Raw genomic sequence first — 20,272 nt, 5'->3', positions numbered from 1 at the left:
GCCGGCAGCCGAGCACTTCCTGCTTTTTTATCCACAGGTTTTACATTGAAGGGGCCTGACAGATGCTTTTATGCAGCGTGACCTCTGGTTATAAGCAGGTAGGAGTTCACTTTCTTCATTGAGATGATTTTAATGACACGTGGGGTAAAGCGGGTAAAAGCTGTGACAGGTTTCTGTCCCTGTAGGAACTCAGATACCATGTCCACGCAGTTTAAAAAGGCTTGACGACATGTAGCAGTTGTGTGTTACATCCAAATCCACCCTCAGTAATCAAACCAAATAAAGTTGGTTAAAGTGATTTTCTCTGATAGATTTCAGAATCAGAGACCATAAACATATCTTGTTTCCTTGTGAAGCATCTTAGTTGCAGAGGTCAGTTGTTCAACGTAGTATGAGGGTCATATAAAGGAAAAGCAGTCTGAGATTTCAAGAGTAAAATGAAATTTTATTTTATGTAATGTAACAATCCAAAATCTTGATAATGTATCTCATTGTTTTCTTGAGTAACTAAAGGCCCTTTAAATATCATGCGGATGTCACCACTGAGACAGTTAACCAAATATTTCCTTCAAGTCCTTCACTTTGGTGAGTGGGTTCGATTTCCTGTGAGAAGTGTGAAACTGACTGAGAGTCGCATATTAAATTGCTAGAATCAGGCCCAGCAAGTTCTGGAGTAATGCTGAACTGCAGATCAGTTAAAAAAACTTAGAAGTCATTACAAAAACAGCTTTTATCTCTGATATTCAAGGAGGAAACTTAAAATATGAAGAATTCTACACAGAGTTTGGTATATATGTTAAAGCAGCAGCTCCTCTGGTTCAGGAAGCAGAGAATCATGGGTAATACTCTGTTCAGATGGGTTTCAGTTAAGTGAAGGGGGGGCTATGATAGTTTTTGTTTTGAAAACCACGTAATGGCTCGGAGAATGAATCACCACATGTGGCTGTAGGGGGTGCTATTGCTCAGTAAAACTCACATAGTGTTGCTTTAATACATTTGAGGTGATAAAATATTTTCTAGTTGAATAAACCTTGCCGGATTGAATTCATTTATGTCACTCTGCAGTTTAAAATTGTTTAAATTTGTCATCTTCAGTCTTGACAGTATTTCAATCTAAAGGTCCGGAGTTTATTTGGACATATTCTGCTCAAACAACAGACTGTGACAACCATTAATCAAAACTAGACAGTTAAAGATATGCATGTGTAACTTAGTCTCTCTCTCTCTCTCTCTCTCTCTCTCTCTCTCTCTCTCTCTCTCTCTCTCTCTCTCTCTCTCTCTCTCTCTCTCTCTCTCTCTCTCTCTCTCTCTCTCTCTCTCTCTCTCTCTCTCTCTCTGCCTCTCTGCTGTTTAATACATTTAAAAGACAGACATGGCGTGATACACTTTTTATACTTTCACGCTGTAAAAGAAATCCCATCTGCTGTTGAACATCCATCTCGCTGGTGTTGTGTTCTGAATATAAGACACACACACACACATAGGGAGACTGTGTTTTTTTCTGCCCTCTGGGTAACCATGGCACATACCGCATGCTTCCTACCACACACTGTGAGAGAAATATTAAATAGTTGTAGAGGTTTTTCAGCTCAAACTCTCCTTTATTATGCTGTCCTTATTTGTGTCACACTGAGAGGAACAAGCAGAAGAATACCAAATTTTCAAATTGCATTTTTATTAGTGCAGGCGGAGCATCCTTGCTGTGTTGTGTCTTGCTCAGAATACGGTGAAACTCCGCAATCACAGTTTGTTACAGGACACAGCAGAAAACACAGGTTTGATTTATCCGCTGATTTGTGTGTGCACACTGCCTCCCTGTGGTGAAGTCCCTAACTACACTATTTAGCAGTCTGCAGTGCTCAACACATTATTGGAAAAGTTATGATCCTTTTACCCATCATGCAATAGCAGCTGTTTTTTTTCATTTCAGTTCATCCTTCAGTATTGAAGTTAGAGAAGTGCATATTCATTTTGTTTGGCAAATTAGAAATATGTCAGTTCTAAAATCTATTAATAGGTAAAAACTTTTAACCACTATTTTTTGGGCCCAACCTCTGAGCCACAGACAAAGTGAATATTTTTCAGATTCCTGTAGTGACGCCAACGTTGAGCTCAACATTTACCACAGAGAGAGTTGGATCCCAAACAATCCGACAGAGGACAAGGATGTGAGATTTATCGCCTGGGCTTGACAAACATGAAAGATAACGCAAGGCCTCTGTACACAATTTGTGCTTTATTGACAAAAACAAGATTGCACAGTTTCTACTGTTGATTGCAAGATCTGTCATCTCCCACCCTCGGCCCATATTCTCTGATGGCACAGTGCAAATCGCATTATCTATCTACCCACTGAATACCCCGTTCACGGACAAGACAGATGGAAACAACTGAGAGAAGGCGACAAAAGATTGATAACAAATATGAGGATTCATGTGGTGGTTACAGCGATTTAACTCAAGGCAAGACCCAGCGACAAAGAAATGGTGCTCGAGAACATTAGGCCACACAGAGCGTGCAAAAAAACAAACTGATGAACAACAAAAACAGTCCACCAACTTCCTACTTTGACGGAAGGTAACTAGTTCAATCTTTGTGAGCAGGAGGGAAAACAACGGTCGCTTTTTTGCCACAAGTATGATGAAGAATGGTTGATAGAGACTTCACCGAAGTCATAAAAAGCAAAGAGGGCCAGCCCCAGCATTTCTACATAGCAAAATCTGGGCAGAAGAAGAAGAGATACCATATCAGACGAGTTAAATATGAACTGATGAAGAGGGGAAACGTCTGGTCGTAAAAAAAAAAGCTTCTCCCATACACGATCAGTTCATTGAAACCTGAACTAAATACAGCATCTGTCTTCTTTGAAATGGCTTAATGAACATACCCTTCACCTAAAGACTCATTTTAACTTGATGCTTAATGCAATCATGAACTTAATGTTAAAGAAATTATAAGTTAAAAAATAATCTTGTTTATTTAAAACACATATATTTCAACTTTATATCTTTTTCAAATTACCCAGTGTTTTTTTACTTTAACTCCTGTATGCATACGTACACCTTACAAAAGTAGGTCTGACACAACAAGTGCTTTGAAAACGAGTCATTTCCCATCTTGGCCACTGACTTACAGAAAATCTTCATCAATAAATCTTGAGGGGAAATATTCAACTGCTTTTATTACGCATTATATTATGACCTAAAGGTTACATTAGTGTTTAAATCTTCGAACTCTTATTTTGATTATTAAATTATATTATGACAGAATGCAAGAAGAAAATATAGGTGCAGAGGGACCATAAGGCTTAAACCAAAAACAAAGATAAATATATTTCAATCCCAAGTTACCAATTTAGAAAAACAAAGAGCAAATCATATTAAAATATAAAATATAGGAATAACAGATGAAGAGTAAAAAATAAATCCTGCACATTATTCTATCCAAAAGACGACAACACCTCCTTCTCTGCAACTGGCTCGTAAAGCAAGAGAAAGCATCTATCAAGCTCCAGGACATAGCACAGCGTCGTGACAATGCAACCTGCCGGGAGGAAAGATGGCCGACTGGCTCTGCACAGGTCCGGACACGGGTCCTGAGAACGTGGATCAAAAAATGTAGTCACGGGTCATCTTAAGGGACGGCATGGCCTCGTTGACGTTCTGGTCCAGGCGGTGGTACTCCACGTTGTTGCGGGAACACAGACCGTCCTTCCAGCGCCGACTCTGAGCTAAGAGGAAGATCTGAAAAGAAGACGGGGGAATATAAGATAGAAATTAAATTGATGTGCAAGTGCTGATAAAGTAAAAATATTCCTTGGTTAACAGGCGAGCAGAAAAGTTGAAAGACTACATGATTGGAATCCACACTTCGGCTGTAAGATCCAACTTTACTTTTTATTATAAATTATAAAACCTTCCTCTCGAAAGAAAAATAACTTGTCCCTGTACTAGAAAGTAAAAAATACCAACTGCATGTTCTTCACCAGGATATTGATCTATAGAGGAAATAAATCAAACCACCAGGAGCTTTGTTGAATACCTAAGGAATGAAGTGCTGAGGTTGCTTTTATTATTTAGTGTTGTTGAAAAAAAACGCAGGAAAAAATGGTGTCATGACCAAATCTTAAGTCGTATATTTAGATAAAGCTGTATGTGGCAACAAAGAAAAACGGAAACTTAAGAGACATTTTTTAGATGTGAAAATATGAATAACACATCTTAGTGTGCAGTGCACGCTCCTGAGTCCCAGGATGAAATCTCTGTCTCTAAATAACAGAATACACAATTCCTACATGATTTCAGCTCCCTGCACCTTCCTTCTGATCACATGGAAAAGCTGTGATGTGCTTCTCTGCGTCGTTGTCCACATCATTTAAGCTTATGCTTACATTTAGCTCAGCTTGGACTGTTTTGTGAGTATTTTCTGACTTTAAGAGCAAATGAGTAATAAGGAATGTGATGCTCTCTATGATTTTTTTCGCCTTCTACCCCTGAACGGCCACTGTAGCGCATGAGGCCAATTTGCTGGCCAGCGGTGGCAATGCTAACACTCACCTTCCTCTTGTTGTGATAGGTGATGTAGATGATGGCCACCAGGAAAGCCAGGATGACCAGATGGAAGAAGAAGTGCGAGTCCTCGTCCTCTGTGTTGTAGCTCTCTACTTCGTTGTTATGTATCACCTCAATCCTGCCTGACTGCTGGTGCGTGCTCAGAGTCTGCTCTTTGTCCCCAACTGCAACATCAAGGTATTCGTTGTCAGTCTTCTCCATATTGTCATCGCTGTCGAGGTCGTCGCTCTGTCCATAGGCTCCGTCATCTTCGTCGTCTTTGTCATCCTCATCTGTGTAGGCATCTAAATCAATGGGTCCTTGCTCAGTGGTCTGCAGCAGGCCCGGTTCAGAGTCCTGCTCTTCAGTGCTGACGGGTTTTTGCTCCCCAGTGCTGACGGGTTTTTGTTCCCCAGTGCTGACGGGTTTTTGTTCCCCAGTGCTGACGGGTTTTTGTTCCCCAGTGCTGACGGGTTTTTGTTCCCCAGTGTTGACGGGTTTTTGCTCCCCAGTGTTGACGGGGTCTTGGGCCCCAGTGCTGACGGGGTCTTGGGCCCCAGTGCTGACAGGGTCTTGGGCCCCAGCGCTGACGGGGTCTCGGGCCTCAGCGCTGACGGGGTCTCGGGCCCCAGTGCTGATGGGTTTTTGCCCCCCAGCGCTGACGTGGTCTTGGGCCCCAGTGCTGACGGGTTTTTGCTCCCCAGCGCTGACGGGTTTTTGATCCCCGGCGCTGACAGGGTCTTGGGCCCCGGCGCTGACGGGGTCTTGGGCCTCGGCGCTGACGGGGTCTTGGGCCTCAGCGCTGACGGGGTCTTGGGCCCCGGCGCTGATGGGGTATTGGGCCCCGGCGCTGACGGGGTCTTGGGCCTCAGCGCTGTCGGGATCTTGGGCCCCAGCGCTGTCAGGATCTTGGGCCCCAGCGCTGACGGGGTCCTGGGCCCCAGCGCTGACGGGGTCTTGGGCCCCAGTGTTGACGGGTTTTTGCTGAGGTTTATCTGGAGAGGTTGCAATGACCTCAACTGGCATGTTTGTGTCAGCGGCAGGTGCCTTGTCGTCCTCGGGAGGCGTTGCTGGTGCGGAGTCTTTGTCATCAGCGTTTTTGGGCTCTGCTACAGTTGTGGGGCTGATCTCAGGCGGCAACGCGAGTCCTGTGTCCTGGTTAGCGATGGGCACATTTGGAGATCCAATTACCACCGTTTTATCTTCATTGGGTTCTGTCAAGTAAGAGGAGAACATTATTATGTCAGACTGCTAATATGTTGCTGGCTAACTACAACTTATTTCACTTGAACATATCAATTTGAAAAGCATAGTAGGAGACTTCACTCCCTACACTTTCTGGCTAATAATGCAGTTTGCACTCTCTCAACAGATACCCAATGGGATCACACCAGCACCTACGACCAGGAAATTATCTTAAAATGCTCGGGGAAAAGCAGTAAACATTCCAGCAATTTCAAGTGGACAATTGTAATAAACGGCAGCTTGATTGTGTCTGATTGTGTGAACACATGCCCTCCTCCCATGACCACAACCAACAATGAGGTATTGTGTTTTTCTCCTTTAAGAAACTACGTGACGTGTTATTAAATAGAATACTGTAAGCCCCCCACATCATTTGATTTAATTCACTGCGAGATAGTTCATCCCATGAAAGATCTTTTATAAAGGGGGTTTGAATAAACGTCAGTGTCAGCCAGGTTTTCCAATTTGTTAGCTGTTTACAAAGTTTACAGTCTAACTGACCTTATGTTTTCAGTTTCATAATAATTTTGGTTGCACCTTTAAATGAAAGTTGAAGTTGCTTGCGTGCATCTGGCCAGCTTTCCTGAATCAATGACACCATTGAACCGTGTGTCAACATTATTGCAGGATGTGTGACGAGGAGGCGTTGCTAAGGACGGGAGGACAACACTAGGGACTTGAGGTGCAGAGCAAGACGAACACACTAGAACAAAGGGACTATTCATATCCATGGAGCACGGGTAGCATGAATAATCAACGGTGAACAGGAGATCTTTGTGGCAGAGACACTCATCGGCTTTGTAACATGAAGCAGTATACTACAGCAAATTCAGTTTTGAGAGCTGGATCCAACCTGACCAATAATATTAATGAAAAAGCATGTTTGCACCATGTTCTGTAATCACACATCTCATCTCTCTTTAAAAATTGCACTTTTTAGGCTCTTGAGTCAGTTTTATTCAGATTGGACCACTGTGATATCTGTAAAATCACTTTCAGCACTAGCTTACTGCAAATAAACTTATAATAAACCCCTTAACAGTCAGCAAATTATATTTTTACTTCAGGCAAAATAAATGGTTAGCCAGTTAGTGGCTGATCAAGCGATCATCTTCCCTCAGTAGTTTTGTTGCGTTCCCTGCTCAACAGTGACAAAACACATGACGACTGTAAATTCATGAATCATGAACGAACAGAGTTTAGGTAATCGGTAAGCAGTTTATCTAACTTTAAATATTTAAACTACCTCTGATGTAATACCAGGAAACAAAAGAGATTGTGTGCCTTAAATACCCAATAAAAAAATTGTTTACTAATTCTACTGAAAATAGTCTAATCATGATCACTCGTTGTTTTCTGTGTATTTTTGTGCCTCAGTGCATTGATATCGCAATAACACTTGCAAAAACAAGATGTTTGAGTGAATAAAATGAGTTGTATCATGAAGAGGAAATACACCAGGGACTCCAGTTTTCCCAAAGGAGCACAATGCTGCAACCTAACAGGCGGTAACATGATATCCAGTCATTGATATGAAGAGAATGGACGCACACAGCTGACGAAATCCACCTTAACAGAGTTGGCCTACATACGCTGCTCAGCCAAAGTCCAGCGCCACTGAGATCAATTTTACAGGCGAGGCCGAGGCCCTGTTTGCTGTAATGAGCGTTTGGGGCTCCTGGACTGACAAGGGGTAAGTTCAGAGCGGAGATATATGACAAGAACATCTGGAGCGAGTCTCTGTCTGCCCACATCACTGCAGCTCGACCCAAGCGTCGCCTGAGGGGGATCACAAAGTACACCAGAGACTTAAGAGAACAAAGATGTTAAACTGGTCCCAGTGACCTTTATATCTCTCCTTGAAACAAAAGGTGATCAAGGTTCATCTATCGGAGACCCCAAATTACACAGGTCCCTTCCGTTTGAACTTTAGTTTAGTTCACACAGCATCAATAGAAAATAAATAAACGAACTGTCAAAGAGAAACCTATAAAATCCTAATTTTAGGTTTAGTATTAGGATTAAAGAGAAATATATTAGTATGAGAGAAACAAATAGAGAGGGAAGAGTATATAGAATAAATAGAGCTAATTTCCGATTGTAAATCTAATGTTTCAAAAGCAGAACATTTCCAAATCTCTTCATTATTAACTACGACACAGAGGAATGCGATACATTCTACATTTTCGTTCCACTAGTTCACCGACCTCGGGATGTTTTACACAACAACAGATTCTTAGCCTAGTTTAAAAATTCACGTGAATTTCTGCCAAACTAACATCTAAAGCAAGGAGGTGAATCTGAGTTTAAAGAACAAATGTGAAGATTTGAAATGAGTTAACTTAGACACAGTTCTCTAGCTCTCTTTCAAATCATTCAAAGGTCTTTCTTGACATAAAAGATTGACACAAAATAACATGTCTCTCTCTTACTGACACTGACTAATACTATTCAAGTATTATATATAAAGTTGTTTTATTATATTATCATTGACTACAGGTTTAAGCTGTAGACACATATTTGACTGCCTCTGTAATGGAGTCTCATTATGACTCAAGTGTTTCTGTAGTTTCCCCACAGTGATTTTAAAAGATGATTTAACTCACATAACTTATTTGTATTGAAATTTATGAAATATGAAGTTTATGAAATAACATCACAAAGACAGATACATATAGGTTAATGACGTGTTATCAAGTCAAAACATAGTGAGGAACCTTTTCCAAACAAGAACAGAGTCGTGACATTTGCCAGTTCTTCAGGGAAACACTTTGTCAAACCGAACTAAGATTCACAGATGAAGTATAAAGGTGGAGAAAAGTCAGATTTCATGACTTTCTTGGGGCTGTTAGCCTGACGTGCTAGCTAACAACAAGCTACACGGACGTCAACCCTCCGGCTAGTGGCTAGCTCGCTAACTAGCATCCCTGGTCGGTCGGTGGTTTTCCAACACGCTTCATCTCAGCTCGTTCAAACATGTAGGACCAACCTGTAGTGTCAACGGGAGCTGACAGACACCTGCCGGCCAGCAGCTGCAGGATAATCACCAGAGAGAGAGAGTACACGGTTCCTCTGCTGCGTCCCATCGTCCTGAGCGGCGCCATGTTGCTGTGTGAGTGAGAGAGTGGAGGGGCGTGGCTTAGCGTGGTGACACACACACACGCAGGGAGAGTGGACTGACAGGAAGTAACTTCACCCGGAACCTGACATTGTGTAACTTTAAAGTGTTTAAGTTGCCCAATGTAAAATCTTCAGCAAAATATAAGAGATAGTTTTATGAGGCTGTGTTTGTTTTTATTTGGAAAATGTACGTATTGTTCCTGTTTGTAATGTATCTATACGTCTCTATGCCATAGAGATGTCTATGCCACATATCTATATGTATCTATATGTCTATGCCATATAGATATGTCTATCATAGATCCTGTTTGTGATGTATCTATACGTCTCTATGCCATATAGATGTCTATGCCACATATCTATATGTATCTATGTCTATGCCATATAGATATGTCTATGCCGTATAGATACATTACAATCTAAAATGTGTAGATTGACTACACACATGTAATGTATCTATATGTCTATGCCACATAGATAAATTACAAACAGAAACGTTACATTAAACCCAATTCCTATTCCTATTTGGGGGCCATAACCCCCAAAAATGTAACTACGTGTTGAGGCGACGCAGAACGCAAGAGCTGTGATTTGTCCGCTTGCTAGCATCGTATCTCCAGCAGTCTCGCGCCAATTTTTAATTGAGTTGAACAATGTTAAATTCTTTTTAAGAAAATATATTGCTCTTCAACATCTATCAGCTCGATCCGTTTATATCTGGTTGCTGTAGCTATAGAGTGATACAAGTTGAAGTTATAATCACTGGATGCAGGTGTTTATCGGACAAAAACACAGGAACAAATACAATCAGAAACTGGTCCAGTTTGTTCTTCATATTTATTATTCAGGGAATGACAACACTGTCAAGTACACCAAGCATGATTCCCGTGACCAGATTTGGAAGACTACCATTTCCTGTCCAATATATTTGTCCTTTCTCCTGCTAAGTATGAACTTATCCAGAGAGTTTCAACTGTGTGCAGGATTCGTTTCCTTTCATTTGCTCCACTATAAAGGATCTGACCGGTCTTTGCCTTCGCAAGACTTAATAGTTAGATTTAACTCTGCAAGAATGTCAATAAAATAATATTATTTTTACTATATGTAACAAAAGACATGATTCACACCAAATGCACTGACACAAAAGACAAGTAAGGACGAAAACACAGGACGTACACACTGGGGTGTAGTGTCTCTTTGAGCTACTGACAGCCGCTTGCATCAGGGACAACTAACGCTTCCCGTTGTATAATGTGTCCAGACAAACACAAGAGCTCTCCAGTGCAATTGTGATAAAATTAAAGTATTTCACCACAACACCTGTTGAGAGGGGAGTGCTTACTGGCGCTATGTAACAGCACCACCTGGTGTTCTAACTACTTAACTGTACGTTAAAGGTATCAAACCCAGTTTGCATTTAGGGCTGACCTACTTCTGATCTTCCCTTTAATCTGCATAAGAAAAGAAGATAGAGACACACAAATTAAAACATTGTGTAAGAATGTAGTGCGATGACAAAGAGTGAGGCCAACATAGGTGTACTCCAGGCTACTTTTCCCTTGCAAGCTACACAATTCAAGATAAACGCTTGTAGTTTTGTTCTGAGCCGGGCTCTTTATGTTCAAATTATTCTGTTCCCTTAAAGTGGTCCTTTAACGTGGTAGATCGTCTCAGGAACGACTGAACCTTCATGATGTCTCGCTTCCAGCTGTAACAACTCTAGGGGAATCAAGGATTTTGTGAGGGCTAACTAATCAAAACAGATTTGGAATTTTTTTTTTGTTGGGGAATGCGTGTGTGCTGGGAGGACTGGAAGAGCATCAGGCCTCATCCTCCTACGCTTGGAACTCGAGGCCGAGACCAAGCTTGTGGCCTCCGGCGTTGATGTTCTTGCCGTCGAGGAGAGCAGAGAGTGTCAGCTTGATGCCTGCAGGAACACACATAAGAATTAATCATGCCAGACAGGGGAATTGTGATTAAATGTATAAATACTTTCAAACTCACAACTCTCCAAACTTTACTGAGCTATTCCAGTGCTAACTGAGTGAAGATCCCACCTCTACACTCAATCTTGATCCAGAATTCAATTTCTAATCCCGTCTTTCTGTGATGTATGTTGTTGCCGTTACCTCATTACTGGTGTGTCTCTGTCAACAGAATTATTCAAAACCTACTGAACCATGTCGGGGCAAAACCCCAAAAGATTTAAATTAGGAGTAAATTAAAGCATTTTTTCCACTTTCTTTAACATGGTGAAATAGGGCATTTGGCATTTTTACCCTTTTACAAAAAACTAAGTAACTGTTCTTTTTGCCATAATTTGAATTTGGCATTTGAACTACTCAGATTATGAGAATATTGTCTCAAGTAATTATCACTCAGTTAGCACTGGAATAGCTCAGTAAAGTTTGGAGAGTTGTGAGTTCCAAGTTGAAACATTGTTGTCTTTGTAAACATATTCAGTATTTTGAACCATTTATGCACATGACAAGTTTCATACAGTCTGCACTCACCTGGCTTCAGAGTCTGAGTGTAGCCCAGGCCCACGAGGCTGGAGTTGTTCACCTTTGCCTGTGTGAGAACCACATAAGAAAAACAATTATAGAGAGACAAACTCATATTACTAATAGATGACATTGATTATATTGGATCTAATTCAATGCCTGATCCCAGCTAAATGTCAGCAAAAACTAAGTAGTGATTTATGTGAAACTGAAACTGATACAGTGATTCAAAAGTCACCACCAACAGTTTCAGTTGAGAGAGGTATGCAGATGATGTTATTAACATGTTAATGTTGTTTTAATAAAATGACACTGACAAACGAAACCATTCACACTAATTGGCTCTGCTGCAATTGGGATTTTAGGACTAATGTGACAGACAGGACTTAATCAGCCTTTACTCTGGCAGACAGACTCCTCCCATGAGGCTGCTCTCAGACTCTGCTAAGTGTGATGTGCTCACATGGACTCATGTCCTTCATGCCAAGTTGGTCACCTAGGGAGGACATGCAGCAAAGACAGTGACCCAGATTTAAATAGGGCAACATGACCAGTCGGGGTCAATCTGTTTGTGCAGTTGATTCCCAAACTGTGTCTCTAAAACAAGAAGAAAAAAAAACGGAACAGCTAAAAAGGCCTAAACAAAAACAGGAAGGAACTGGTTTCATTGGCTTCTTCACTGTGTGACATCTGAGTAAGCATGACATCAAGCTGTCTACACCACAACTTAAGTCACTACTTGGGTTTAAAAGCACTACTCACAGAGAAGGCTGCATCAGGATCAATCTGATACTTGGCGGAGATGCCAAAGCGGGTGTTGCTGTTTCCAGCAGTCCAGGCCAGGTTGACGGCCGTCTCCAGCTGGTCGTTCACCTTTTGGTAGATGGAGCCACCGAACTCAGTACCATCATTTCTGAGACAAAAAAAAACCAGCATAATGTTAATTCAACAATAATGCTGGTGTTGTTCTTTTCTCAGGTGGACAAATAACAGTTATACATTTGCTACTCACACTATAGTGCAATTTGTAAGAATTATCTTTAACAGATCTCCATAGTTGACAGCACTAATACAAAGCCTGTGTTACACTTCATGTGAACTCACGTCACCACTTCAGCTATAGACTGACACAGAAAGACGTGTGCAAGGAGGATCACAGCGAGAAACAAGACTTAGACTGTCCCTCTCTCTCCCTCAGTCTGGCATTACCTCACTCTGCCTTTTAACTCTGGCCCTTCATGTCTGCCAACTATTCACTTCATCTCACTTGCAACCCAGCAAATCCCATCACTAGGGTGTAAAAATAACTGCCGGTCACCTGGGTGAACAGCAGACAGCCAAGAGGGCAACAAGTTAGTCGGCCAGACAAGGACAGGAGTAGAAACCGTCTGGCGATGTACGTCTCTGCCTACCTGTCAAGTTTTTTTCCCATTCTTCCCTTTCCCTTTCTGAATTATGGTGTTCAATAACGTTTAGAGAAAGTGTTTTTGCTGAACATTATGAAGTTACAGCAAAGTTGACCTTTTAGATATAAAATTACATCACTTCATCATTCACCCTGTTAGACATTTGTGTTAAATTTGTCCATCAATTCTTGAGTTATAGCTAAAATTATTCTTTGGGAGGTCACAGTGACCTTTGACCACCAAATTCAAATCAGTTCATCACCAATTGCGAGTGAAGGTTTGTGCCACATGTAATAAATCCCCTCCTGGCAGTCCTGATACATTGCTTTCAGGGAAAGGTGTTGGACGTGACTTCACACTATCCTTGACCTTTCACCACTAAAGCTAATTAGTTCATCCCGTAGTCTAAGTGAGTAAAATCCTTTCATGTTCACAAGGATGGGGCGGACAAATAGATTACCTATTTACATGAAGCCTTCAGCCTCAGCTGTCATTTACATGGAGCAATGATAACATAGTGTGAAGGCTGCAGTCTAGTCAAGACTGACTAGACTGCAGCCTTCTAGCCAAAGATTGGCTTGATTTAATTTTTACCACAAGACAGAAACACTAACTTAGCATCAGAATGTAAAAATCTATTTTTAGGCTATTATTAAAATGAAAAAACTAAAACATCCATGCATCTATAATGGATTAAGTGTGCAACTAAGTGTTTCACTAAGTGTGGCTGTATTGATTCACAATAGGAAACTGGAACTACTCTGTGTGGTCAAAGAACTTAATCATGTCAATCTGCTCATGTCATCTTACACATTCGTGTGGAGCTGGAACTCATCAGTCTTGTATCCAACTGCAAAGTTGCTCTGGGTGATCCTGTTCCTGCCCGCCTCGAAGGTCATCTGGTAGCCGGCCAGCCAGCCCTCATAGCCGACCACTGCCGCACCGTGGATGGCTGTACCGTTGATGTCATGGTTGACGTCACAGCCAAGGTTAATGTGTTCGCACTTGTAGCCTGACTTGATTTTGCCGCTCTTTTTGCTGGCAAGAAGCAAGGGAGAGGATGGAGTATTAATGCACTGGTGATCTATGACATTTTTATTTCCCAACTTTCGCAAATCATATTATATATCATAGCAAGCAGTTAAACCAAACTACATTTTCAGAGCCCTGATTTAATGTTCCTTACCCAGTGTTTGGTGAGAAAGAGGAATCAAATGTCATCTTCAGGCCCTTAGCCAACTGTGGAGAAGGAAAAGGATTTTACAAACAGTGCATCCACTACTTGAGTAACATACCTTTGTGAACATAGAAATGGGATGTGACTAAAGAAATTAGATTTTGAAGTTCGACATTAGACGTCTCTACAATTAGTCTAAAACATCAGTGCACCTTGCGGATGTATTGTTTTAGAATCAACAAATACCATGTCAACAGCGACACAAACTATATTTTTTATTTCAAACGATTTTCTTGGCCGTGTTCACCGTCACCAACCTGGTCTTCGACGGTGATCTCGGTCCCTAGGGTGTTGTCGGTGTTCCATTTCTCCGTGAAGGTCAGTCCATGCTCCGCCCACTTGTACTTGGTCTCCAGGGATCCTGCGACCTTGCTGGTCTCAGTGTTGGCAGAGCCTGTGCTGGTGAACTCCTGTATATTATAGAATAGGTGGCAGGTTGGTACAGACAGGTTAATTAACAGGAATGCCTTACAACAGAGAGGTCTTAGACAACAAATTACATGAAACTAGACTTTGGTGTTAATCTCAATCAGATTTTTATTCTGAAACTATAAACTAACAATAACGTTATCCCAAAAAACTGAGAAGGCATTTCTAAGGCAAAAAAAATAACTATTTGACAACAACAAATGAAATCAGTTTCAGTTTAAAAAGAAGCAGAAGTATGTATACCCTCACTTTTATCATCCTTATAAAATGCAAACATATTTTTCTCTGTACACTCTTTGAATGCATCAGTCAAACAGCAGAAGTCAGAGCATCCTGCAGCAATGTTAACGAGATCAGATAACCTGCCTGTCTACTATATGCCAAGAGCCTCTTAACCTATGATAGGACGGCTGCAGTCTGGGATGGCGGCTCTGATAATCTGATAATGACTGGCAACGACTTACCAGTCCATTGTCCGACTTTGTTTTCAGGTCCAGCTTGATGAGCCCGAAGCCTGTAACAGACAGGATTTAACAAAATTAGAGATTATCGAGATGATGTCTGGATGACAACAAAAAGATTAATATTAAAATGCAGCAGGCTTCTCTACCTCGTGAATTTAGATATATAGAGATATGTAAATAAAGAAATTGGTTGATTCCTAAACAGCTGTTATCAACTCCATATAACAAATAAATGTATTTGAGGTTTGGTATTCTACAGTTTAACGATAAACTTTATTATAAATTACTTCCTGCTGCTTCAACAAGAAGAAACTCTCTAGATATCATGTGGACATAAATAGAGCCACACAACCTTGTGTATACACAAAACACACCCCAAGGACAAGTGTTCTAACTGCAGGTTCAGTGCTCCACCTCAACATGTCTTCAGCTAGTAGTAGGATTTTGAGTAAAATAACTGGTTGAATTGCTTTCATTTGGCTTTCTGGTAAACGCTGAGAGGAAGTGCTGCACCGAATCTTGCAAGAAATCTCCTTGATTACTTCACAGTAAATCAGCAGTGCAGATGGTGCTGTTCTTCAAGGTCAAAGACTAATAAAACATGAAATATTTCTTCCAAAGGAAGAGGTTTTACAAAAAACTATATAATGCCTAGAACTCTATCACTGCTAACAAGGTTTATCCTCAGGCAGCTAGTAAAGGCTGTACAAACTGTTATATTATGATTTCTGTGACTTTGGAGGAGATTTATCGAGTCTTAAAGCCACAAGTGAACACAAGACAAGCTGTGCTTTATTTGCTTGAAAAGGGCAAAGACAACATGAGCTTGTGTTTCTCAATATGATCTCAAAGTCTGTGAAACTGAAAGAGTTTCATAATGTGTTTACTTCATAGTCTGACTGATTTCGGCTATTAAAAAAATGTATTGTTCTGTACCAGAGGTGTGTGTCACCTCTTCAGTTACACCGGAGATATTCAGCATCTCAGAATGACTTTCACGATAGAACTGTTGTGATTGTAAGATATCTATCATGGTTATTATTTTACTGTGATTCAAACCTTTTTTCCTTTACTGCTGTAAGTTGTGTAAGAGTTACAGCAAAAAGTTAAGTCATAAACATTCACGGGTATGGGTAAGGATAAACTTAATGCTGATCAGCAGCAGGCGAGAGCTGAAGTATGTGTTTTTTCTGGGTAATTTGAATATAAATTATTAAATCTAATTACTTAATTAGCTTATGTAAATCAGATGCAAGAATTTGTATTATTCTCAAATCCTACTACACCACCTGGACCCCTTCGCTTGAGCTCAGTAAACTTTCACTACCGACAACAAACTAGCTGGCAAAATGAGTCACATAGGGACAGCAAAAGTCAGTGGTGCATCTGTTTCAGTTGCTTTGCTGCTTGTATTAACTTTTCATAGCTGCAAGCTAAGCACAGTGTCACTGAAGAAACAGATCGACAGCTGCAGGGGCACCGGTGAGCAAAGAGGCCATAAACCATGTGATGTATGTGAAATGTGTTTTTAAAATGGGTGACGGGTCAGGTTGCAGTACACATGTTAAAGGGTCTGTGGGGGTGAGGATTTGACTCGGAGATAATTGGGAGTAGAGGGTCAGGTCCGGTGTGGACAGGTGCTGGTTTGGGCTCCTTGGTGCTTACCATATCCCTTAGTAAAAACATCCCTGGCGGACTTTCCAAGGTCAACGTAGGTGGGTGGTACAGCCATTATCTGCAAAGACAAAAAGAGATGATCAAGGCTGTGACAAGGTATAACAAGGCTGTGTCATAGCTTTAGGACAGCCAGCGCACTCAGTAACACAACAGAGGACAGAGGTCAGGAACAGACGGACGGATCAGATGTGACGTGCTTGGGCAGAGAGCAGCGCTGTTGAAAGGGAGAAGGCAAAGGAAACAGACAGATACTGATGGATTGTAAAGGTACAGAACTAATGAAGTTAGCGTCTCACATGATCAGAGGGACTCACACTCGAGAGAGAGCACATTCCTTCAAACCTGCGTCCCTGACAGAACAGAGAGCAGCTTGTACATGCAAATGTCACACTTGGCTTTAGCCCTTCATTTCCATTCTTATGATTTTAGAAACATATAAATACATGATCAATGCATCAATTGATTATTTCCTCTACATTCATTCTGGTTTTTAATTTATTTATATTTTAGAGAAAACCACTGGTCATTTTTGAGTCTATAATTTGTTTTCTCTGAGGGTCCCAGAATGAAGCACAAGGCAGACCCTGTTCCAACCCTCTGGATCAGCTGCTCTCGTGCACAGTCTTTGTCTTTCATTTTCCTGAAAAACCTTTGTGCAAGATGTGTGTATTTCATCATTAGAAGATATGTGAGCTCCATTTTTCAAGAGCACGACAGTTATCACGAAGTAGCAGTTACGCAGACTTGCTGATAACATACATAAGCATATTGATAGAAGATAGAGCAGGAATACTTGCAGTTTACCAGTTGAATAGGATCATCGGAGTGGATCATTTCTCAATGACTAAATCTAAAGCTACATTTTCTATTAAAATAGTTGAAAAGGAGCAGAGGCTTAGCTAATGGTAGCTCAACTTCAATGACTAATCATTACTAGTGCATCAAGAGGTTGTTTAAACATCCTTGTCCATTTATTTATTAAGTTTTAGAGCAAACTCACTTCCCTCTTTTACTACAAATATATCAGGACTCAAACACCTCCTGCATCGTTACCCCATCTCAAATATCTAACACTGCACCCACCACAGTTTGGGTTTTAGAAGCTGTAAAACATTATCTGCCATGGCACAACAGATGTACGTCTCTCCCAGGAGAGTGGGCGGCTGTGGGGGGAGGTAGAGGCCAACTAACCACACGGCCGTGGTTTGATCCTCAACAAAATACCAGTCAGCATTCAGAAGTGTCTTTGGGCAAGACCCTGAGCACTAAAAAAGTCCCCCTGAAGCGCTGTCTGAATGAGTGTGCGTGTGAACTTGTATTTTAAAGATCCTTGAAGAGTTTGACAGTGTTAAAAATACAGTCCGGTTACCATATTCTAAGGCCTCCATCCAAATCCACCCTCCCTGAACCACTCAAGTTACCCCCCACCTCCGACCTGCCATCTGAACCCGGTCATCGTGGGTAAATTACGGTCACAGAGAATCACTTATGGACTACGGAAGTTGACTAATGTAACGCATCTGCAATCTCCATTAACACACACATAAATAGCTGGCACACCAAACACACAATCTGCTAATACACCCTCCCACAACTGGGTGGTTTCATGGCTTTCATTCATAGACACAGGCAGAAGTGTCACAGGCCTCACAGGACATAGGACCAGGACTCTCTTCATATGTGATCGCCTGAGGACTGAGGGGTCCTTGGGTCAACTCTGTCTCTGAAGAGAACCTTTCAACGCCTGATTTTTAACTTGTTCAACCGGATGTTGTCCGTTTTCAATACTTTATTTTATCCTTCTTATTTTTGATCTGTTCTGTGCATTCTTATGAATTCTATAAAAGTTGTATCGATAAGTGTAATAGAATTGAGGTTTTGTTGATATTATCATCACGTATAACAAATGACTTTGAAAAGATGAGGACCATGCAGGACATGTTACACTTGAATTAGCATCTGTCTTCCTCCCCGTCCTTCAGCTCTCACTCGGGTTGCAGGCTAATTCAGGGACATCCATTTGGGAGAAAGGCCTATGATCGATAAGACCTATAATCGATAAGACCTGTGATCGATACTCTAATCGATCAGTAGAGTGAATGGTTATATGACTACGGGGGTTCCGGAGGCGGGGGCGTTGGCAGCATCCCTCTGCCCTCCACTGCTAACAGATTAGCATTAGCTGTCCGTCAAGGTGGGCAGCGGGCAAGTGGGTGAACCCTGCGGCAGGTGGACACACACGAAGCCGGTTCTCTAACAGGAGGGTGAGACCAGCTGAGCTCCTGTGACACCGGCTGCCTGAGCACCGTCCACCGCCCTGTCACTGCCCGATGGCCGCACCGCAGCACGTTAGCCGCTAAGCTAGCAGCAGTGGGCCTAGCATCCCTGCGGCAAGAGCTGCATCCGGCTCCGGGTTGATAGAACCACGGTCGGACCCGCGGCTCTGGAGCTCAGGGCCGGGGCGGAGCGGCGGACCGACCCGCTGAGTCCACCGGGTGTTAGGGGACAGAAACAGAAGATGTGAGACGTACCTCCGATGTGTCCCTGTGTCCCCGTCCCGGCAGAGAAGGAAGGAGCCTGTCAGTCAACCGCACAAAGAGGAGAGCAGGGGGCGGGCCGTGACGTCAAGCACGTAGCGAGTCCCGCAAACGGTCAGAGAGAGAAGTCCCCCCCCTCCTCCTTTGCTTCTTCCGGTCGTGTACAGCCTGTGGTCAGAGAGGAGGAAACAGGCTGCAGAGAACTCACTGTGGCTGAATGTAGTTTATGCTTAGAGATTTTACACTTTTATACACATATGTGACCAAACTTCATAGAAAATATAGTGAAATACAGTTTCGCTTATTCAGTTATTCATACAATATGTATAGGTTCAACATGACAAGTAAAATAAAAGCTGCATGAACCACAATTAACCATTACAACGTTTCAGCATCAATAACAATCCAATAACCTAGCCTTATAATACTGTTACTACTACTATAATTATAATAATAACAAAAACAATTAAAATAATTGTAGTTTTTATTATTAGTATTACTATTAATGGCTTTTGTTTAATGATGACATTGACGTTTGACATCCTAATTGATTGATTTTTTCTGAAAGACTAATCTGTGTGTGCTTTTATTTTAAATGTATCATGTAGGTAAAAACTACCTACTGTTTGCTGTTTTCTTGCAGGTTTATATTTTCCCTTAAGGGTGAATTAGGTTCTAATGCAGCCTTATATTAGTTATGAAAAGTCTTCAGATATTAAACGATGTTAATATAAAGACTTTATGGCCCAGAAAATTAAAGCATTGCAGATAACTACAAAAATCATAGAAGGGCTATAAACAAACAAATACTTCACTATCACTTTTGGCAACAACAAGCAGTTTTCTTATTTTCCATCTCTTTACCCTCTTGCCAGCCCTCAAGCTACTTCCGGAAATGCCAGCAGGTGAACCCTCTCGCTTCACAGTATCTCTCTGGTAGCCCATTGGTCTGCGTTACCTTGACGCAGGCGCAGTTCACTCCGGCATCACGCAACACCGGCAGCATCATCGTGATAAAACATCCTCTCCAGAAGCCGACTGCAGATCAGCTTCCTGCACCCTCACCCTACATCTCCTCCCATCATGCAGTTCACTCAAACTGA

At 41.7% G+C, this 20,272-nt stretch overlaps 2 protein-coding genes across 2 annotated transcripts; both read right to left on the bottom strand.

Moving 5' to 3' along the window:
- Positions 1-2,216: 2,216 nt before the first annotated feature.
- Positions 2,217-8,912, bottom strand: c14h5orf15 (chromosome 14 C5orf15 homolog). Its single transcript, XM_061085633.1, has 3 exons — positions 8,785-8,912; positions 4,557-5,764; positions 2,217-3,743 (listed from the first exon to the last, which is right to left on the bottom strand). Exons 1-3 carry the CDS (start codon positions 8,897-8,899, stop codon positions 3,609-3,611), a joined length of 1,458 nt encoding a protein of 485 aa, XP_060941616.1. The 5' UTR covers positions 8,900-8,912; the 3' UTR covers positions 2,217-3,608.
- An 821-nt stretch (positions 8,913-9,733) lies between these two features.
- vdac1 (voltage-dependent anion channel 1) lies at positions 9,734-19,236 on the bottom strand. The gene is made up of 9 exons (XM_061085454.1): positions 19,164-19,236; positions 16,621-16,690; positions 14,956-15,005; positions 14,320-14,472; positions 14,012-14,064; positions 13,636-13,863; positions 12,182-12,332; positions 11,429-11,486; positions 9,734-10,842 (listed from the first exon to the last, which is right to left on the bottom strand). Exons 2-9 carry the CDS (start codon positions 16,685-16,687, stop codon positions 10,751-10,753), a joined length of 852 nt encoding a protein of 283 aa, XP_060941437.1. The 5' UTR covers positions 16,688-16,690; positions 19,164-19,236; the 3' UTR covers positions 9,734-10,750.
- Positions 19,237-20,272: the final 1,036 nt, after the last annotated feature.

The sequence above is a fragment of the Limanda limanda genome, chromosome 14 (assembly GCF_963576545.1).
Source record: "Limanda limanda chromosome 14, fLimLim1.1, whole genome shotgun sequence".
In the NCBI taxonomy this organism is placed as follows: Eukaryota; Metazoa; Chordata; class Actinopteri; order Pleuronectiformes; family Pleuronectidae; genus Limanda; species Limanda limanda.
This window is presented reverse-complemented; position numbering and strand designations above follow the sequence as displayed.